The sequence below is a fragment of the Drosophila serrata genome, unplaced genomic scaffold (genome assembly GCF_035046125.1).
Source record: "Drosophila serrata isolate PLE 108 unplaced genomic scaffold, ASM3504612v1 contig_8, whole genome shotgun sequence".
Taxonomy (NCBI): Eukaryota; Metazoa; Arthropoda; class Insecta; order Diptera; family Drosophilidae; genus Drosophila; species Drosophila serrata.
Genome location: NW_028256906.1, coordinates 754,253 through 776,564, shown reverse-complemented (window position 1 = coordinate 776,564; position 22,312 = coordinate 754,253). Strand labels below are relative to the sequence as shown.

Sequence of the window (22,312 nt, the reverse complement as noted above, 5' to 3'; positions counted from 1 at the left end):
ATTTCTTTATGCTTGGTTTAAGCTTTAATTAAATGTATCCTTGTTTAGAATATTTTATAAGATTCATATATATTATTTAGGTATTTGCACAAATATTATTAATATTGTATTAATTAATTTTCAAAAAAGCTTCAAGACTTGTTGATTGTCGAAAACTCGCGAACTGAATGGCACGCGACTTGAGCATGACTCATAAGCAGTTGGCAAAGACAACGGACTGTACATCCAGTGGGAGAGGGAGAGCCGGAATGAGAGCGTGGAAGTGTGGGAGCGAGGATGCCGCTCTGGACTCCATAAAACGGGACAATTAAATGGCTTCTCGGTGGATCACACTGATGCCTGAGAGTAATCGGACACTTGGCGCACTTATTTGTTCTGATTTGTTTTTAATGGTTTTTTTTTATTAATTGACGCTTGGTTCTTAATATTTTCTATTTGGGAAACAAAATAGCAAGCGACTTAAACGTGGATTAGATAGATAAACAGATGAAAGAGATAACGAACTGGACGCCCGATGGGAGAGGGATCGCCAGAGACAGAGCGTGGGAAAACGGAACAACTACCAAGGCTTCCAGCTGGATCAAATTGACGCTTAAAAGTAATCGCACACATGGCGTAAAAATTATTTTGGTACATTATTTATTATGGTTTGTTTTCTTTTATATTTTCTTAATTAATTGAAGCTTGGTTTTTGCTTAATTTAAATACATTCTTGCTTTTTCGATATTTTCTATTATCTTTATATTTATGTATTAACATAAATATTATTTATATTAAGTATATAAACAAATAAATAAATATTGAAAGTATCTTTAAAATAGCACCGAGATTAGTTTTATAATAATGTATAGAAAGATTTGGTTTAATCTGCTTAGATTTAAATAAAATATTTATCACGTTTTTTTTTAGTGAATTTAACATTAATTGACGCTTGGTTTTCGAGTTAATTAAATGCATTTTTGTTTTATTTTTTTATATTTTCTATTCTCTTAATATACTAATTACATATGTCTTTACATGAATATTATTAATTTTATGTATAGAAAATATATTAATATGTATTGTTTCATCCGAGACTAGTTTCGTAGACGAATATAAAAATATATATATTTATTTAAGTTTTAAATTAATTTATTTTTAATATTACTTGAATATTTTAAAAGTCTTGTAAGGAGTATTGAGGTGATCTATATATATATATTGATAGATCGGCTCAATTTTTGATGCTGATCAGGAACACCGTTTACAAGTCTTTCAAAATATCCAAGTAAAATTAAAAATATATTAATTTAAAACTTCAATACCCAAAAAGAAACCCATATTCAAAAAACAAATAAAACTCAATTTTGTATATTTTTTTTTTAGTTTTTATTTTCTTTTTTTCTCTCTCTTTTGTATGAAAACTTCTTATATTCACCTGTCGACTTCCTGCGACTTCTATCTAAAAAAAAAACACTGACTCTTCAACATATTTTTTTCTTTTGTCTTCTCGAAATTAACAGAAAAATAATGACAGTCCAAGATCGGAAATGGATGCAAGGGGAGAGCGAAACGCAAAATAAAACGCAAAAGTTAATCAATTGATTTGTTATAATAGGACTAATTAAATGTATCGTACAAGTGGAAGGTTTTTTTTTTGTTGTCTCAATCAATCAATATCTCTTCTCCATATTTTTTCTGGCTTCACTCTGTCTTCTGCAGTCATTCTTCTAAGCTTTCTCATGTGTCTTCAACAAACGAAGACAATTCTCAAGAAATTTCATTAGGATTACAATTATTTGTCAAGGGGTTTTCATCTTGGTGTTTCCATTTTTTCGTTTTTCCTTTTTCATGGAGTATGTGCAGAGTTTGGGCATTTGGAAAATTGAAATTTCTAAAACAAAACTGTGGAAACATTTGTTTGTTGGTTTAAAGACTAACAATCTCGCGATAAAACGAATAAAAAAAATAATGGATAGGTGTATCTCTAGAGATGATCGAACATGGAATCGTACATAACTAATTAATTAATTACGAAACTGTTTATGCTGCTTCCTCCTACAGGATGAAAAATGGTGGTTTTTAGTGCTGCTTCAGTGGCAAATGGTGTTGTTTCTGCCTCTGTTTGTTGTTGTTGTTGGGGATATGCAGTCTTTAGCGGATCGATTGATTTAATCATCGCCAGCTGATCGCTTGACCTTTCGCTGCTTAGGGCTCTGCTGGCTGGCAGCCTTGGGACTTGCCTGCTTGCCGGGCTTGGGAGAAGTCTTGGGCGTCTTAGACTTGGGCGGAGATTTCTCTGTAATACAAAAAATAACATAAAATTAGCTTTTATCTAAAGGACTCCTTATCCCAGTGCTTACGCAGCGCTCGCAGCGTCTCCTGTGGCACCCAATCGTAGTCAATGGTGCTATCGTTGGCGGTTCCAGTCTCAATCACCTTCTTGGCGGCGGCACGCTTGCGCTTGCCAGAGCTGCCAAGCAGATATTGCTGGCCAATGACCAAAAGCAGGACAACAATGCCAGCCAGCAGAACGTACAGGAAGAAGGTCTCGCCATCGAGTCCCTCATCGACCTCAGAAATCAGAACAGTTTCGTTGAAGACAGCCTCGTTGTACTGAATTCCATTGGCATCACGGTAGGCCAGAGCAATGTTCAATCCAAAGGGACGACCGGCAAACTGATCCGAAGGCAGGAAGGTGTACGAAACGGTCGACTCAAAACCGGGTTTCACCTCACGGTTGTAGGCCACAGCCGAGAAGTTCTGAATGAAGTAGTTAAAGTCCATGGGGTAGCGGAAAGAGGCCTCCACGGTCTCGATCACAAACTCCTCGGCACCCTTGTTCGTGAATCCAATGAGGAACTCCACGGGCTTGCCACCGGGCAGATCCAGCTGCTGGCCAGGCGTGTACAATGGTTTCGTGAATAAAAGATATGTGTCCGCATTTGGGGAGCTGCTGCTACCCGTATCGTTGTCCTCGTCCGCCTCCGCATCCTCACCGGTCACAGCACCCTCCTCACTGTCCACATCCACCAGATCATCCTCAGCGGTTTCGGCGGCATAGGCACCAAACTTGGTAGCTAAAAAAGGAGCAATCTTGTTTAATATGTGATTTTTGTAAAAGATATGGACTGAATGGTGAGCAGAGGTCGGGGTAGTCTGAATCTTGGCAGCTTTATTTGGTGACATTTGATAAATTAGCCTCATAAATCAAGAAAATAATTGATCAAATCTAAAAGAATCTTTCATAATTTGTATTTAAGTACATATTACGACAGGTGAATGAAAGTTTGTATACAAAAAACAACAAAGATTTGCTTATCTATAAAGATTATTTGCTTGGAAACTATTTTATATATTATTATTTAGAATTGTTAACAAGAAAAATATCGAAAATATGCAAATAAGAATAGATTTTGAAGATTTCTTGAATTTAACATTAATTTTTCAAGCAAAAGCAACACTTTAACTACATATTTTTAAAGAAATCTTCAAGATATAGTTTACAGATTTATGTAAAACTTTCTACAAACATTAAAAAACATAATACACCATTCACATAACTTATAACTCTTGATCTTGAAAACTAACACAAGATATAGTTATCCGATTTGTATGAAATTTGGTAATATCACTGGAAAACTCAAGATTTGCCATTATGTTGCGTTTTAAAGACTTTATTTTGAAAAACAACCAAGATATAGCCATTTGAAGCGGCCCAAACGGCATGAGTAAGAGCGAGAGGCATATAGAAGGTCGGCGTGCCAACTCAACAGTTTTCAAGTGTCACCGCGAAAATCGGCCGAAAACGTTGAATGAAAATGACCAAAATACGATGATATTGATGACTTTCTTGGTTCTCAAAGACCTTATGATATTCCACGTAGCAAACGCAGTGTCGGCAGTGCCACGTATGCGTCGCCCCCGCCCCCTGCCTCTGCACACCATGGTCAGCGTCCGGCGGTATCGCCGTTATTTATCACAGCAAAATACGGCAAAAGTACTTACGCGCAGAGAAGGTGGTGATGACGATGGGCAGGACCATCAGCATAAGGAACATCAGGTGCTTCATCTTGTCGCTTTTTCGGCTGCAATTCAATGCGCGGCACGGGAAAAATCAGAGCAGGCAAAAACACTCGCACGAAAAAAGGCAACCGTAGCGATCGGGGGAAACAGTTAGAGTGACGAAAACAGTGGCGGCGACAGCCGAAGTGGCACGAAGTCGTCACGACTTTCACTGTCAAATGTCTACGTGGTGCCACGTCTAGGGTTACCAGACCATCGCAATCAGTGCCGACAGCTGCCCTTTCGCACCGAATATTGTTTGTTTAACGCGAAAAATAATCAAATGCATCAATGAAACAGGCAACGAAATAAATATTTTTATAGTTTGCCATACCTACTTTCTAATATTAACACAAAAACTAAGAAATATTATACGTTTTTCCTCGCCTCGGCAACCCGGATTTGGCAAGCAGTGCTGCTAAACGCGGCAACTGTCACTGCTCGTGTATTAACAAATTATTCACTTAAAATTTAAACACAGACGAATATATCACTTAATAGACACCATAAATAACATTATTTCTTCATTTCGTTTAGCGAGAAGGTTGTTTTGATTGATTATAAGCACACATGTTATCGCTACCAACACTGGATAGCTATCGATATATCGATATGTATATCAAGAAGAGGATTGCCAACTTGGCTTTTTCAAGCTTAAAGCAGCTAGTTCACGCTGTTAACGTTTTTAGCTGTTTATTTGTTATATTTTTATTTTGTTTTTTGAGAAAATATTATTTCATAAAAAATGTATATTTCGGTTTCCAAATATTAAAAATGTTAAAAATAGGAACAAACACATGTAGAATGGTTTTTTGTCTCGTTTTAAATAAAAATTGCAAATAATAAATAATAAAATAATAATTGTATATCAAATCGGTAAGATAAAATTAAAAAACCATTTAAATATATATATATATGTATATACCCGACACATCTAGCAAAAATTAACTGTTGCCGCCTAAATAATATTAAATTCAGCTTTTTTCTCGCCGTTTTCGTGCCCGCTATATCGATAGTTGGCATCGCCCCTATCGCCGCTGAAAGCGCAGCCAAGTTCACGCCGCCGCACCGATAACCCCTCAACTTCCTTTTTGCTTGCGGCTGTCAATTGAAGCGCAACTTGCACGTGAATTTTCTCAGCGAATTCTCAGCGAATTTCGATTAGCCATGGACAAACCAGTTGTGTGGGCTCGCGTCATGAAGGTCCTCGGCCGCACCGGCTCCCAGGGCCAGTGTACCCAGGTTAAGGTGGAGTTCCTCGGCGAGCAGAACCGCCAGATCATCCGCAACGTGAAGGGACCCGTGCGCGAGGGCGATATTCTCACCCTGCTGGAATCCGAACGTGAGGCCAGAAGACTCCGCTAACGGGGTTGATGCTCCTCTGCTGCTCCTGATCTATTTAGAAGGTGAGTCCATTGGCTTTACGTGTTCTAGAAACAGCCCCTAATTGCCTGTTTTTCTTTCTCTTTTACAGATACTTTTGATACATTGTTTGCACGAGGCTTTGGCATCGCGAAATCCGTTATAAACAAATGCAAATAAACACGTAATTGAACCAACTAGTTGGCAAAATGTGTTTTAAATAAATCTGAAGCGGTGGACAACCCTCTAAAAATACAAAAAAGAAACCCAAACTGTGGTTTTCATTTCTTTAATATTTTTTTTATTGTGATTTTGTTTGTGTGTCGAGTGAACAAATTTGAAAGACAATGCATGGCTAAGTGCTGAAGGAAAATCATGGCATTACCTTACGAGCTTAACTGGCAAACGATCCATGAGTGCTGCCGAGCTGAATTTCGTTGAATTTAAATGGAAAAATCCATAAAATTAGCACAGAATTATGTTTACATGTTCTTGGGGTTCAATTACCCGCCAATTACAACACAAAATGCTTCTGTACACAGGCAAACTGTCTTAATACATATTATATAGGAATTAATGAGTTATATTCTGTGAAATGTAACCAATTACATGTAAATGTATTTAGCTCATAGCCAGAGTTAGTATTTCTAATTTTGTGAGAGTAACTTTTGTTTGAAATGTCTTCCTTGTGAAGGTGTATTGTCTTTAGAGGAATGTAGGAAAGGCTTTTTAGATTATTTCATAAAATAATCGCCAGCTGTGTCCAATGAAAGGCTCTACAGTCTAGGGTTTATTCCACAGCCCAGGCACAACTAATTAAACGTGAAAATAAGCCAATCAAAGCTTTGTCTTGGAATGTAAACTCCTTAATGTTAGTTTCACTGTGTTTACATTCGAAAAGAAGCGAGTTAAAACTTAAACAAACAGCAGGAATCTATAGTAATACCATAAATCTTTAACAAAAACCTGAAAACATGCCATAATTTTCCTCAACGCCAAGAAAACCCATAATATATACTTTCAGCTCAACTCCCCAACTCTATTTGTCCAGTCTTTTGTGTTATTTGTATAAAATCCAAGGGATATCTTAATAATCGTTCGATTTTGGCCAAGCCAAATGCAATATGGGCTTCTACGTGCTCCGGCAGCTGGATATCGACCTGGAAGGCCTCCAGAGCAGATTCTCCAAGTCCAAACTTTGGATGAAGATCCCGCAGATGCAGTTCCAAATATTTTGTTTGATTTTTCAAAGCTGTCTGGGATTCTTCGATGAAATCAAGGAGTTCTCTTAAGCAGACTGGGTTCGATGATGCACCTTGTTCTTTTCTTAGTTCCAGGCATTCGTTTTCGAATTCCAAAACTTGCATGTATATCTCATCTAGCTCTTCTACTAGACTTAATCTATAACAAATACAATATTAAGAAAAGTCATGGGTGTTTTTCCCTGGGAATACCGGGCAGCACCACTTACATGCTGTCGTAAAGAGCGTTGTAGACTTCTTGGCAGGCAGAAAGTAGGGAAATCGATGCCGCTTCATTTTTACTGTATTAAAATCATATGATTAGAAAGATTTAACTAATTGGTAGGCTAATGTTTACCCCTTAACCAAGCGATATCTCTGATTCAGTTCCCACAAGCGGCTCGCTTGATTCGGCAAATCTGCTGTTTTTACGGCCTTCAAGGCATGGTAACTCCTTAAGGAGGTGAGCAATTGCCGAAGATGTTGCCCCAGGCTATTGTTATAGTATTCAATGCGCTCTGGCGGCATTAACATAGCGGCAAATCAGTAAAATGTAGTCAAAACAAATTTAGTAAATTAACTTGGCACATGGCCGGCCTCCTACGCTTACCAACACTGGGGAGTGTTAGTAAACGTCGCTAAGGCGGTATATATCGAAAGAGAAGAGTTGATAACAGCTTATTAAATAAATATATATATGTAGTAGGAAACAGTATTAATAATACTGCTGAACTACCTATTACATTTATATTATCAATCAGAATTCAAATGTTGTTAAAATGACAAACAAATTGTAAACTATCTCGATTACAAATGCATATCGCCCACGGCAACAGCTGATGGCAACAGTGGGACCAGGTTTTTTTTATTCCTTTCCCATTTTCGCCATAACACGAACGTAAAAAATTATTTAACATTCGATGAAACTGCTCTAAATTGACTTTTATCACAGAAAACCCGCAGCGAGATGCGACTGATTCGCATCACGGCGCTGCGCCAGCGCCTGGCCGATAAGCTGGTGATGCCGGAGCGACTGAAGGACACGTTCGTGGAGAAGTGGATCAAGTACTGGAACGGCCTGATGCGCGACTACTCGGAGGTGGCGGTTGGCGTGGTCCGTGAATCCTACGCCAAACCCAAGAAGGCGCTGTTCTATGGCACAGGGCTGGTCCTGCTCTACCAGAGCGCTGTGAACAATCCCGGCGAGGATTGTTTCATGACGCTGCTGCGCCGGGACAGCAACAGAATGATAACGGTGGCCAAGGATCAGCAGAATCCCGTAGCTACGGAATACCTGCGCACCTTGGAACAGGCCATTAACCAGAAGAAGCTTCGCCTGCTATCGCTGGGCATCTGCACGCTGCTCTGGGTGGATCTGTACGATGAAGACGACTGCACATATCCGGCCATCTGCGAGTATACAAAGGTGGGCTTCCTCAACTTCCACGAGCGCGTCATCGATGTGGGCTTCTGGAACGAGTTCTGGCGCCTCAAGTGGAAGATGCGCAACTTCGATGTAAATTACCTGTGAGGGATCTGGAACCGGGATCTCTTTGACGCTGCCTTAAGTTTAACTATAATCTTACGATGTTGTTGCTCCCTGTTTAAACCAAAAAAGAATACAATGTATGTTACGCATTTAGCATTTTCTGCTAACATTTATAATGTAATATCATACAAAGACTCTGTTTGGTTCTTGGAACAGGCACTAACAACTCCCTTTGGCTTGGATTGTGCTCCGTTTTAGGAGGCACTAGCTGGCTGTGTTGCTGCTGCTGCTTCCACGATCTTCTTTGGCTTAAATTGCGCCTCCAATAGCTCTTGGCAATCCTGCAGCTTGGCCAGATTGTTGATCTTGCCCTGGAAGCTGCCCTCCTTGCCATTGCCCTTGCCCTCGAGCAGATCAAGGAACTGTGGTCCCAGTTGCTGGACAATTTCGGGATCACCGCGCAACACCATATGACCTTTGGCACTGCTGCCGGCGGACACGCCCTCAGAGACGGTCAGAAAGTAGAAAATCTCCTCGGGAGCCAGTCGCAGGAACGTATTAATGAAGTCCACCTCGATGCCATCACGCCGATGAAGGCAAAAGTACTTGGGACGCTCTTTCTTTGGCAAATCCTCCAGCCGTTCGGCCTCAGCGGTGGCGAAATCCTTGAGTAGCTGCTGAAACGATTTCCGGGTGCTCTTCACATTCTGCTGCAGCTTCTGGAGCAGATCCAGGTGCTGTGCTGGACCACCTCTGTGAGTTGCAATTGGGATTAACATGAGAATTACTGGAGTATGACCTTAGGAACTCACTTCAGGGCCTGGGTGAGCTGCTGTTCGCGGTGGAAGACCTCGCCTAGCTTGGTGAGGACCCTTTCGCCGACCACAAAATGTACATTGATATTAGTCTTGACCTTCTCCGCGTACAGCAGCTTGACACACTGCAGCTGGGAGAGATTTGTGACGTGGGTGCCGCAGCACATGTTGCTCTCAATGCCTTCGATACGCACGACTCTGGCGAGGCCCTCGTGATCTTTGGGCAAGCCCCTGGGTGCCCTGGCGTCTTGGAACTCCTGTGCCACCTCCGGATCCACGAGAAGCACTGATACCTCGCGTCCCTCGCGTATTAAGTCATTGGCTTGGCGTTCAATGAGGTCCAGGGACTCGCGACTGATCAGATGGGGCGTGCTCAGCTGGATGTAAGATGTGCTGCTTCCCAGGGACCAGGAGGTGGTGTCGTATTTGAACTCTCGATCGAAGAGAGCCGTAATAAGATGCTGGCCTGAGTGCTGCTGCATATGGTCCAGCCGCCGCTGGAAATCCAGGATCAGCAGTACCTCCATTCCCGCATCGAAGCTCTGCGCCGATTCTACAAAATGTACGGCCGTGGTTCCCTTTCGCTGGACATTTCTCACAGAGAAGCCATCCAAGGTGCCATAGTCGCAGGGCTGGCCGCCGCCTTCGGGAAACAGGATGGTGTCCTCACAGATCACATTGAAGCCCTTGAGTGTCTGCACTTGGCCATCGGAATTGGTCCAGTCGAGAGTGGCAAATTCGCTGCTGACAATTTTTGTCTTGAACTGCGCCCAATAATTGGTTAACAATTATGTAATTAGGTGCTATCACAGGTTGATAATATAGTCACCTGCTTCAGGAAGCTATCCTCCTGGCACTTGAAGACCATCTTGTCATTCAATTAAACCAATTGCCAGCCAAATTTTCCAAACAATAAAACTTATGAGTGATTCTGTCAACAAGTGTTCATTTTTAGCGCGCTGGTTCGTTCTAGAGATGCGCAGATAGTCACAGTGAAACGGTCACGATATTAATTATGATGATTAAAAGTTAAGTGATGAGTTTTTATGTAATCTTTTCTGGTGATTATGTTTTTAAATGTTTATATTGCTTTATTTATTAAATATATTTAATGATATTCACTGCTTTTATTTTTAGCCAAATGAATTATTTTGTGACTTATTAAAATATGTTATTGAGCTTACAGTCACAGTTTATCACTGAAAATTTCTGCTCAAAGCTTTGGGGCTTGTCCAACACTGCTTAAAAATTAACCAGGCAAATAAATGATAATTAAATATTTATAAAATAACTTAAAACTTAAATTATACATAAGTACATAAAATTTTAATTTAGAGACATATTATAGAAACAAAAATTATAATACGAAGGCAACTTATTCAGTACACTTTCTTCTTGTCTATTTCTCTCTCGTTCTTATTCACATATTACCTCTATCTCGCTCTTTGTCGTGGGCTGTCCAAGTAAAATTGATTTTTATGGAATGTATTTGTCATATTTAAGGACAAAACTTACTGAAAGTAATGTTTAAGTCTTATCCTATTACTTCCCATAATTAATGTTCTTTGTTTTGATTTTAATAATTATTAATAATTTCAATAATAATTTTGTTAGTTCTGCAGAGCTGCCATATCAGTGGCCAGGTAACAGAGTTACCAGACAGTTGCTCTCTCTCTCGCAAACTTAGGCGCGCAGAGAGAAGAGCGTGAAAGAGAGACGCACTTTTCATCCTGTGATTTGCGAGTTACGTCTTTCGCTGCTCAACAGTTTCCTGCCAATGTCCCGTTACGACACACCGTTACGTTATTTCCAATCAGCATAACGGGAGCGACGGATTCGGGACCCTTTAAATAAGTTTAAATGCAACCACCTGCCGTTAATCAACAAGGATAATCGCCCAGAACCACGTCGTCTCTCGTATATCGTAGCGCCAAAGTCGCGATAACGCCTGTTAAGCTCCCCTGTTAACCCCCGTTTTGTTTTCTGTGACTTCCGTTTCATTCTTCGCGAGTGTTTTTTGTCGGTTATATAAGTGGACACAGGGACACAATTATTCGAAGAGTTTTCATCAAATAAAAAGGATACAAACAAAGTACGAAAATAGGAAAAACTGTCTCTACTCGCCCATCATCACATTTGCATGCTATTATTATTATAAAGTCAAAATATAGGTCTCCATGACGGCCAGGTCTTCCCCCAGACAGGATCAAAATCAAAACCTCACCTGCATTTCCCTGGCAACTAATACCCAAACTAATTGCTGGAGGGAAATGTGTATAAATTCCATTACACTGCATTTGCTGGGTGGGTGGAAAATCTGAGGGGGGGCAGGTCGGGCCAGAGCGGGGGCTCTAAAAAGGACTTTCAGTTGATTGATTTATTGTGTGTGCCCAGTCACGCATATCCCATAGATGTCGTGGTGTTGGTGACCATGTGCCTCTGTGTGTGCGTGTGTGTGCCTGTCTGTGCCTGTTTCCCTTTTTGCATGATTTGATTGATGGCAAAATGGCAGAGAGAAAAAATATATAGAGGCTAAACTATGCCCAAAATTTATCACATATTCAGAGTTTAATTTTTATTTCGAGTAAAAAAAACTATAGATTTTTAATTAATTACGGTAGAATTCTTAGCGTTCCTACCTTTGCTTTAGAAAAAAACAGTTTTCAACTTTAAATTATTAATTGTTTGGTTTAATTTTTATTGAATTTGAAAACCTTTTATTATACCTGAAATTTGGTCTACAATTCTGTATAATTACTTTTAAATTATATATGAAATTCTTCATAATTATACCATTTAAAAGAAGACCTTTTAAAATATAAAATCTAAAAAGTATTCAAAGGATAAAAGTAATATTGCTTTCCCAAAAATGTACTAATTTCCATTTAAATTTTGATTTTCTTATAATATTTAGATACTTATTTTTTCTCTCTGTGCACGCATGCAATGTGTACGATTATTATTAGTAATTGCGTATGTATTTCACTCAACAAAAGCAGCTAGCAGCACTGCGATGGCGTCTACTACTAATGCACCGTTATCACCAGCAATTAAGCACTAACAAAAGCACCAAAAAGAAAGACAAACAAAAGAAACAGTTACTCAATATTGTGACAACTTTTAACTGAAACTAATATTCAAACACGACGATAACAACAACAATAACAATTACAAGAATACCAACTATAAACAATAGAAAAGAGAAGGCATGAAGTCCTTTATTTAGCAGCCAAAGGTATGCAACGAAAAATGTCCAGCGAACTGTTAGTTACCTGAATGCAACACCAGGCGGCGCTGACGAAGTGAGCGAAAGCGAGAGCGAAAGCGAAGTTAGCGGATAAATAGAGGAAGCGGAAGCGGAAACGGAAACGGAGACACAGCAGCACACACACACTTAGACACACAGTATACTCCCACACACACAGAGCACCCCTAGACACACATAGAATACACACGCCTGTAATAAATCAAGTATTAATAATAATAATAAACCGCAATCATGGCCAACACAGCACAGTTATTGCGTCGCCAGAGTTCCCGGGATATAGTCCTCAAAAGCCAAAAGAGCATTGATCAACTGGAATTGAGGGTAAGTTAATAATACCCTAAAATATATATTCTTTATATATTATATATATATTATATTATATTGATTTAGGAACTGCGCGGCCGCTTGGTACCCAAGGAACATGGCGTCAGTCACCATCATCACACATCGCTGCATTTGCATCAGCCTTTGTATGGAGCCACCAATCAGGGCTTTATGTCCGATGCCTTTGATGAATCCTCGGAACTTGAACAGGATCCACCGCCCTTCGGCTCTGAGGCAAGCACCTCCAAGGCCAAGGCCGAACTGGTGGCCAATGCGGCAGCGGATCAGCAGCAGGACATTGTCGAGGGCGAGAAGGAGGGCGAGGAGCGAGAGAGTTGGGATAGCAAAATCATGTTTCTGCTGGCCACCATAGGGTAAGGAAAATGTTACATTTCATTATTATATAAACTAACTTAACTTATTTATATATCTTTTTTATTATTAGCTATGCCGTTGGCCTGGGCAATGTGTGGCGCTTCCCCTATTTGGCCCAAAAGAATGGCGGCGGCGCCTTTCTGGTGCCCTACTTCATCATGCTGTGCATCCAGGGTATACCCATCTTCTACCTGGAACTGGCCATTGGCCAGCGATTGCGTAAAGGTGCCATTGGTGTCTGGAGTCAAGTGTCCCCATATCTGGGCGGCATTGGCATCTCCTCGGCGGTGGTCAGCTATATTGTGGCTCTCTACTATAACACGATCATTGCCTGGTGCTTGATCTACCTGCTGCATAGCTTCGAATCACCTTTACCGTGGGCGGACTGCCCCACGAGACTGTACTCCAACTATACGTACGACCATGAGCCGGAGTGTGTGGCCTCGTCGCCGACGCAATTCTATTGGTATCGCACCACATTGCAGTGCTCGGAGAGCGTTGACCTGCCGGAGAACTTCAATTATCACATGGCCATTGCGTTGATTGTCTCCTGGTTTCTGGTCTACATTTGCATGGTGCAGGGTATTACTTCGTCGGGGAAAATTGTCTATATGACAGCGATCTTTCCATATGTTGTCCTCATCATTTTCTTCTTTCGCGGCATCACACTGAAGGGAGCCGCCGATGGTGTGGCTCATCTGTTTACACCACGTTGGGAAACCCTCCTGGATCCGGTGGTGTGGCTGGAGGCAGGCACTCAGATCTTCTTCTCGTTGGGTTTAGCCTTTGGCGGTCTGATTGCCTTCAGTTCATATAATCCGGCAAATAATAATTGCTACAGGGATGCCATACTCGTATCGATGACCAATTGTGGTACTTCAATGTTCGCAGGCGTTGTGGTCTTTTCGGTTATTGGATTTAAGGCCACGGCAACGTTTGATCGATGCACCGAGGAGAGGAATGGATTGATATTACAGAATAAGACAACTAATCTGCCTGTTTGTGATTTGCAAACGGAATTGGCCAATGTGAGTAGAGATTTTGAGATATTAATAGACTATAAATACTTGTAGATATATATTTAAATAATATTAGAGTTCAGAGGGATTTAAAATCACTTGAAAAGCGATTGCTATCCTTGAATTTGAACCCTTGAATATTCCAAGTCTTACTTTTGGACTCTTTTTCAATTAGTTTCAAGTATATATTTACAATAATAATTAAATGTATATATCAATTACTTAAAACTAATATATCTTTTATTTTACAGAGCGCTTCAGGCACTGGACTGGCCTTTATTATATTCACAGAGGCGATCAATCAATTTCCTGGCGCTCAACTCTGGGCTGTCCTTTTCTTCCTGATGCTGTTTACCTTGGGCATTGATTCGCAGTTTGGAACTTTGGAGGGTGTGGTCACCTCACTGGTGGACATGAAACTGTTTCCCAATCTGCCCAAGGAATATATAGTGGGGGTATGTGTCTGGATTTTAATAATTCACAATCAATATTTACTATAATTTCTTGATTTCTTGGCAGGCACTTTGCTTCTCCTGTTGCCTGATTTCCATGTGTTTTGCCAATGGTGCTGGCAGCTATATCTTTCAACTGATGGATAGTTTTGCTGGTAATTTTCCTCTGCTGATCATTGCCCTGTTCGAGTGCCTGTCGATAAGCTATATCTATGGTGTACGGAGATTCTCGGATGACATTGAAATGATGACTGGTTCAAGGCCCAATTTTTATTGGATGTTTTGTTGGAAGTATTTGTCGCCGTGTGCCATGGTTACTATACTGCTGGCTTCGTTTTATCAGTTGTTAACCGAGGGCAGTAGCTATCCCGCCTGGATTGCAGCCAAAGGAGCCACGGAGTCCATGGAGTGGCCACATTGGTGCATTGTGATTGCCTTCTTTCTCATACTCTCGTCCATATTGTGGATTCCAATTGTGGCGATTTTGCGGTAAGTATATATATTTAAATCCTTGCGAGAAAGATCCTTGGTGAAGTTCTTGTTTATAAACACTTAGTTGCACTTTGCTTACATAAATATATTTATATACACATTTTCACAGCCTTTGCGGCATCAAAGTGGTCGAGGATTCGGATCCTGCCTGGTTCCCGGAAGCGGAACTTAAGGAAGTCCATGGCATTGTGCCCCATGAACCAACTGAATTGGAACGTAGCATTTTCTGCTTCAATATGGATGGTACGGAGGGCATGTGTTGCCCCAAATATGGACTGCCAGAGAAGTCCCTGGAGGAGGAGGAGTAAGGAGTAAGGATATATACACATAACGACGACGACGACAATAAAATAAACGAGATATACGAATACAAAAACACGAAATAGAAACCGATGAAATCGTAATGTAAATATGGACAATAACTAAGCACACACTCACCGATATTGGGCGGCGTCGATATCAAAGAAACACTCCTACTATATATGGTCCCAAAGACTGTTGAAAAAAGAAAAGAAATATATATATATATTAAAGAGAAACCACAAAAAAATAATAAGGAAAATAGGAAAAACACAACAAGAAAACAAAAATGTTAGCAATAGTAAAAACAAGGAACGGTGAAAACTCGACGCTGGATGCGCGGTTTCATTCAAGCAGAAAGCTCTGAAAAACAAAAGCCGAAAATCGATAGAGAAATATTTCCGCAAAACATCATTAGCATGTGGCAAAATCATAATCATAAAATCATAATTATACATTATTATTTTATGGCAAAGAGTTTGTGGGGGGAGAGACAGGCAGGCAGCCAGCCCTTGTAGGGGCTCTACATATCCGATTTCATATAGCCATATTTGATTTCGAGCCCAAGAAGAGAAAACCAACTGTAACTTGCTGACTATATACGATATACACAATATGCTAGACTTTGATTTCTGACTCGATTAATGTTTAAGCCATTACCATATCATATGCGGGCATAGGGCACCACCTATAATATACAATATATTGATATTATAATATATATATTATCAACTATACCTATTCATTCTCTGTTGTGATCAGGCTCTATCGGCTTTCTGTGTTTATTGTTGTTATCGAGGATAATGTTGCTCATATCACATCCGAAAAACTATGCTAGCTAAACTTCAAAGTCTCAGTGTTATGGGGATATATACAAATATATAGATATATGTATATTATGATTATGTTTTGCTCTAATCGAATATTACTTGTTGATCGCCATAGCTCTCCACTCCATTGTACTTATGATCTACACACTCGAGATGATTAGTTAGGAACTGGGTGGGAGTATATATCTCTAGATATATATATACACATATATTTACATTTACATTTACATTTAACAAAACGCAAACGCAACCGTTCAACTAGCCCAAAAAGATAAATACAAATAAATCGGTGGATGAGGAACTCTATATATATATACATATACATAACTGGAGAAGGCAGCTTAAAGGTTTATATCATCGCATCATGGACGAACTATTATACAAAATTAATGAAAATATATATACATAAGCCTATATAATTATATATTTGTGTCTGTTGAAATTTTTGTATAGTTAAGGGTTAACCTTTGACATTAATCCGCAATCCCGATTCCCCCGAATAGCAATTGATTTCGCTGTATTATAAATTCAACATTTATTTGTGGTATATTTATACATATACATCGATATATATATTATATACATCTATTTAGAAGGAAAGAACAAAGATATATATATATATATTATACATGTATTAAGTGTTATTGATGTTGACAATAAAAGAAACCCATAAGAAACGAGTTTTAAACAAAAGAAACCGATGAGATATAGACAAACTTCCGATACAACACGACAAAGAAGTACACACACAGAGCCACCCACAGTTTGCTAAAATCCAAAAATAGATCATAATAAATAAAAGAAAAACTTAAAAAAAAAAACAAAACGTATAAATACATATATTTACGGCGAAGCAATAATTATTAAATGTTCGAAAAGGGAATCCGATTATTATTCCGATTAATTGTTGTTATCGATTATTTTTCTCGCTCTCGAAAATGTCTCGTAATTGATGTAAAACTCACTCATTCGCACTGATCATGATAATGGTAATAATTTACTAATATTTAATTCGCAAACTGATAAATTATAATGAGAATTCCAAACTAAAATGACAATAAACAATATAAAACTAAGATTTGAAATTGTATTTGCATTTTACGTGCATATATCTATGGGCTTTTATAATTTAATATTATATTTATTTTGAACTTGAGTTTTTATTTTAGCTTTTTAAAGGTTTTTTGAAATTATTATTTTCAAGAATTATAGGAAACCTCCATAATTTATGAGCTTCCTAAGAAGTTCTTCAAGATCAGTGAAGCTGATCAATACTTTACTGCACTACACTGAATTTAATTTAGTTTTATGTCTTTATTACAGAATATGAAAAAGTAATTTACTGAAGTTAATAATATTTTTACAAAATAAAAGAATATTCTTAAAATTTAAGATTTCTGAAGTGCTTTATTTATTTTGTAAATTATATTCTTTTATTAATCTAAGAAGTTATCCAAAAGATGCCACCAAGAACCTAAAATATACAAATTCCTTAAATCCATATTTATCTATATATATATATAATTTTAGTGGGAAATTTAAAATTAAAAAATGTCATAACTAAGCCAAAAATGGTTTAAATTCCATTTGGAAAACAGTTCTGAGTTTGTTTTTTTACGAATAATAAGTCTGCTTATCAAGTTCACAAATTTGAAAATTTTAATTTTTTTCTTAAATTTTTGACAATTTTAATGATGAAACCCCTTAAAAAAATTTGAAAAAAATTAAAAAAATTATTTTTGTTCCAAACATAGCTAGATCGATTAGGCTGTTCATGCTGATCAAGAATATATATGATTTATAGGGTCGCAAACGACTTCTTCACAGCGTTTTCAGCTCCTGAGTATAATTATAATACCCTGCAATGGTATAAAAATACTAGTATATACCCTAATTTTTCTCACCGTGCACCTGTGCAACGGTAATCTGCATGTGGCAACGCCTTCAGCGGGCCCTTGCGATGCCAGCGGAGCGCAACAGGCGGAAACAAATGGCCAAGTGACCAGAGACTCAATCACAGGACGAGGCGGGGCGAAGGGGAGCTCTCTTGGCCGGCTTTGGCTTGGCCAACAATCGTCGTCATCATCATCGTTGGACGTCTCGCTGTGCATCGAATTAGCGGTAAATTACAAGCTGCAATGAATGTTGCATGTTGCTGCTGTTACTTTCTGCATACACCAAGTGCAGCAGCAGCAGCACCAGCTTTACATTCCGCTGATTGCACACACAAATCCCAAGAGTTTTTCTTTCTTTCTTTCTGTTTTGACTCTTTCTCCTCGCTCCTCTTTATTATCTTTGTTTCGTTTCTTTGCATAAACATTTTTGGTATAATTAAAAGCAGAAATCCATCGGCAATTGCTCATCGAGCGGAGCCGCACTTAGGAAAGTTATTTTTTTTTATTCATTTAAATAAAAATCAAAATACATTCAAAGTGTCGATTTTGGAATGCGATTTTTGTAAGGCGGAAATTTCGGTTTTGAATTTTTTGGTTCACTTGTTCGAGACGGAGAGAAAGAGAAATAGAATAAATAGAAAACCAAAAGCAAACAGCTTTAAAATATTAACAAGCTAATGAAGTTTAAATACCCTAACAAATTTAGCTTAAAACAAGAAAGGAAGCTAAGGTAACCCTTACAGATTGAAATTCAATTTAAATTATTTATATTTATGTTAAAAAACAATGAAGTAATTCCTGCTATCATTTCATTTACAGTTTTGCATTTTTCTCTATTCGTATCGATCGTTTTTGCTATATGATATAGTAGTCCAATTTTCATTTTACTAAAAATTCTAGATTAATATATAATGGCTATATATCAAATATGATGAAAATATGTTGAAAACTGGAAAAATAATAATTAAAAATAATAAATAATAATGTTTTCTTAAAATTTTCCGATCGTTCCTATGGCAGCTATATATATGTATATATATAGTCCACCGATTCGCCATGCTCCGATTCATATATTAGTAAAATTATATAGAAGAATAACTCCATAGTTTCACTCAAATAGCATGCTCTTTGTTCCAAAACAAATCTCGCCCAACTGTACTTATGATTCCCAACTGGTTCTATCATCCCCGGAACGAAGTGTCTTCTGCCGGCCAAGTCTCAGACATGTGTTGTGTTACAAAAGTTGCAAGTCATTGTTTATTAGTGTTCAAAGTTAGTTAGTGATCATACATACATACTTACTGGTGATAGATACTTGCTGTTCAAAGTTATTTATTGGTCATAGATACTTAGTGATCATAGTTACTTACTGGTCATAGATACTTGCTGTTCAGAGTTACTTAATTTTTATAGACACTTACTGTTCAGAGTTACTTACTGCTCATAGATACTTGCTGATCAGAGTTACTTCCTGGTCATAGATACTTGCTAATCATAGTTACTTAATGTTCATTGATATTTACTGATCATAGTTACTATGTATCTCTTTGTCTCTCCTGACACTCTCTATCTTTCTCTCCTCACTCTAAATTTCTATTTTGGTATCTCTATCTCTCTCTCTCTCTGTCTGTGTAACTCTAAAGGTGCCTCTTTCTCTCTATCTCCCTTTGCCTATCTCTGGAGACATCCTTTGCTCTTTCGCTTTCACTTTCTCTGTTCTCTTTACTCGGATAGTATAAATACAGGCACTCATGTCGCGCTGACCTCATTCTGTCCGCGGCCTCCGCCCTGTTTACATCTAAAGTGATAGTGATAGTGATAGCCCTGCGACTTAAATAATATCACCTGACCAATGGAATACATTTGAAGAACCAGGAAGAAGCTAACTTCAGTGATATGATGAAAGGCGCAATAGAAGTCACCAGGAATAAACCTCTACACTGGAAGGAATTAATCAATCAATTATCCTCTACTGCGGTAAGTCATAAATATGATAATTATATTACGTATATATGTAGATGCTATAGGATCATGGATAATTTTTTTCCCCTTGCAGGGTATTAAAAATAAAGGAATTTAAGGTGTTCTTATACCCTTGTAAGGTAATATAATTTTAGTCAGAAGCTTGTTACACATTGAAGGAGTCATTTCCGACCCTATAAATCATATATATTCTTGATCAGCATGAAAAGCTGAATCGATCTAGCCATGTTCGGAAAAAAAAGCATAGAAAAGCTATCTGAATTAAATTTAACGCATTTTTGGCTTAGTTATGCTATTTTGAAAAACTTTGATTTACACAAAAAATTACCATATAAAAATATCGGTTAAATGTATACAGGAAAATAAAATAAATGAATACATTATATAAAAAATATCTTTTCAATTTGACTTCGCAATAGAAACCCTTAAAAATCTTTTTAAAAATGGTTATATTATTCAGCAAAATTAAGTCTTTTATGCCTGACGTCAAATTGACACTACAAAAAAATTAATAAAGTACCTTCGTGATGGAATTAAAAATCCTAAGAAACAATAAACTAAAAAATGTTTGGTAAAAAAGGCAAAAGAAAGACAATAGAGAGAAAGATGCTTAGCTGAGATGGAGATATGTATGCCTAGGTAAGTCTGTGGGTAAATATGGTGTGTCTGTATGTATATGAGGCAGGTGAAATAAATGGAATAGCTAAGACGAATGCCGCAAACAAAAAAATTCAAAATAAATACGATCGACGTTTATGCGACCGCCAGTGGCAGGTACAGTGGGACTAAAATTATAAATTTAACAAAATAAAAAATGATTTAGGAAAAGAAACATTATTTTCCAAGGTTTAAATAAAATGTAGTCAAAGCAATAATTAATATTATTTAATAATATTTCATATTGTGATTAAAACGCATTTTATATAATTTGAGAGCTTGAAACTTTGTTCTATGGATAATGATAAATTAATACCTTTAGGAACTATTATTGATTTCTAATTATTTTAGAATCAAATTAATTTTTAATGTCCATTAGCTTACTGATTATATTCATTTTTTAAGTATAAATAATTTTACTCTACTAAAAAGTTTGAATTGCATTTTCCTCACGATTGACCCATATTTATTTCCAAATATTTCATAAAAAATATATATCACAAAATGCAAACCGAAATTATAATGAATTATGATACCGATACTAATTTTCCCACTCCCCCTAGCCATATTTATTGGCCAAAAACTCGACCAACTTTAAAAATTCCACCATCAAAGTTGAAGTCTCAATCTCAATCTTGGTCTCTCAATCTCAGCACCTCGGCATCTCAGTTGCACCTGAGATCTGACGAAGAAAATCATTAAAAAAAAACATAAAACAACAACTAAAACCAGTTTGAGGCCTTGCCACATTCCAGGCGATCCGCAGCTCTTCGATCTGCCCACTGTGCCCCACTAGCTCTTGGCGGGTTCCACTGTGCCTCAGCTGTGCGGCAGCCGCAAACAATTAACTTTGGCAACAAACGAGTACTGCAGCGGCAACAACAACAATACTAACAACAATAGCAACAATAACAATAATAAAAGCAGCAGCGTAATAAGCAAGTGCCGACGTTAGCAGAGGCAGCAACGCCGCCAGCGACTGCGACGGCAGCAGCGACAGCGAAAGCGGCTGCGCCTGCGCACGTAAACAAATTCTCAGCGCTGCATATTTTCGTTATGCCCTACAAAAAGGTGTTTAAGAAGTGTTTAAGAAGCTTGTAAGTTACCAATTTGTAAAGAAAATTAATAAATAAAACTTAGACATCCAAGATAAATAATTTTTTAAATTTATTTTTACTACATTTTGAGCTAAAAATGTATTGTTTTCTTTACTCTTAAGCAATACAAATATTCTTTCTGGTCAATAATTAAATATAACTAATATTCCTAGAATATAAAAAAAATAATAAACAAATTGGGCGAAAAAAAAAAAAAAATACTATTTTATAGAATTTTTAGAATAATATTTTTAGATAATATCGATATGTTAATGATAAATTTAATATTTTGTAGTAGTCGATATGTTAATGATAAATTTAATATTTTGTAGTCGATGATATAGATATTTTAACTATAAATTAAATATTTTATTAGACAATATCTTTATATCAACAAAAAATATAATCGGAAAATGGGACAAAAGCTTTATATTAAATTTGTGAATAATATTTTGAGATATTTAAACGATATATCTATTATATTTTTTATTATTTATTAAATTTATTAGAAATAATAAAATGTGGAATTGAGCAAGATATTTGTGTGGAAGTAATTCTCGGTCTTCAAATTTGTAACTTGCCTTTTAAGATCTCCAACTTTAAAAACAATATATATTTTTTAAAGCTAAATTTATAAATAATCTCGACTTATTTTCTTAAGGTATGAAC

The 22,312-nt window shown here is 37.6% G+C and overlaps 6 protein-coding genes across 8 annotated transcripts; 3 read left to right on the top strand and 3 right to left on the bottom strand.

The window, feature by feature from the left end:
- Positions 1-1,344: 1,344 nt before the first annotated feature.
- Positions 1,345-4,162, bottom strand: l(1)G0320 (signal sequence receptor subunit 1 l(1)G0320). The gene is made up of 3 exons (XM_020952871.2): positions 3,988-4,162; positions 2,343-3,059; positions 1,345-2,278 (listed from the first exon to the last, which is right to left on the bottom strand). The coding sequence occupies exons 1-3, from the start codon at positions 4,049-4,051 to the stop codon at positions 2,151-2,153; spliced, it is 909 nt and encodes a 302-aa protein (XP_020808530.1). The 5' UTR covers positions 4,052-4,162; the 3' UTR covers positions 1,345-2,150.
- Positions 4,163-5,137: 975 nt separating this feature from the next.
- Positions 5,138-5,672, top strand: RpS28b (Ribosomal protein S28b). Its single transcript, XM_020952873.2, has 2 exons — positions 5,138-5,450; positions 5,519-5,672. The coding sequence occupies exon 1, from the start codon at positions 5,212-5,214 to the stop codon at positions 5,407-5,409; it is 198 nt and encodes a 65-aa protein (XP_020808532.1). The 5' UTR covers positions 5,138-5,211; the 3' UTR covers positions 5,410-5,450; positions 5,519-5,672.
- Positions 5,673-6,419: 747 nt separating this feature from the next.
- On the bottom strand, positions 6,420-7,491 carry LOC110184373 (uncharacterized). Its single transcript, XM_020952872.2, has 3 exons — positions 7,006-7,491; positions 6,878-6,949; positions 6,420-6,807 (listed from the first exon to the last, which is right to left on the bottom strand). Exons 1-3 carry the CDS (start codon positions 7,179-7,181, stop codon positions 6,432-6,434), a joined length of 624 nt encoding a protein of 207 aa, XP_020808531.2. The 5' UTR covers positions 7,182-7,491; the 3' UTR covers positions 6,420-6,431.
- On the top strand, positions 7,275-8,328 carry LOC110184381 (mitochondrial import inner membrane translocase subunit Tim29). The gene is made up of 2 exons (XM_020952885.2): positions 7,275-7,545; positions 7,600-8,328. Exon 2 carries the CDS (start codon positions 7,615-7,617, stop codon positions 8,176-8,178), a length of 564 nt encoding a protein of 187 aa, XP_020808544.1. The 5' UTR covers positions 7,275-7,545; positions 7,600-7,614; the 3' UTR covers positions 8,179-8,328.
- Positions 8,279-9,941, bottom strand: LOC110184380 (alanyl-tRNA editing protein Aarsd1-A). Its single transcript, XM_020952884.2, has 3 exons — positions 9,781-9,941; positions 8,949-9,715; positions 8,279-8,889 (listed from the first exon to the last, which is right to left on the bottom strand). Exons 1-3 carry the CDS (start codon positions 9,817-9,819, stop codon positions 8,391-8,393), a joined length of 1,305 nt encoding a protein of 434 aa, XP_020808543.2. The 5' UTR covers positions 9,820-9,941; the 3' UTR covers positions 8,279-8,390.
- A 653-nt stretch (positions 9,942-10,594) lies between these two features.
- LOC110184400 (sodium-dependent neutral amino acid transporter B(0)AT3) lies at positions 10,595-17,087 on the top strand. Of its 3 annotated transcripts, none has more exons than XM_020952926.2 (7): positions 10,595-11,043; positions 12,464-12,540; positions 12,610-12,917; positions 12,989-13,946; positions 14,189-14,392; positions 14,457-14,878; positions 14,991-17,087. In XM_020952926.2, exons 3-7 carry the CDS (start codon positions 12,715-12,717, stop codon positions 15,187-15,189), a joined length of 1,986 nt encoding a protein of 661 aa, XP_020808585.2. In that variant the 5' UTR covers positions 10,595-11,043; positions 12,464-12,540; positions 12,610-12,714; the 3' UTR covers positions 15,190-17,087. The 3 variants fall into 3 exon arrangements, with proteins under 3 accessions (XP_020808585.2, XP_086682854.1, XP_086682850.1); XM_086826728.1 differs by having other exon boundaries at positions 10,657-11,043; positions 11,948-12,540; XM_086826724.1 differs by having other exon boundaries at positions 10,667-11,043; positions 11,951-12,540.
- The last annotated feature ends 5,225 nt before the right edge of the window (positions 17,088-22,312 follow it).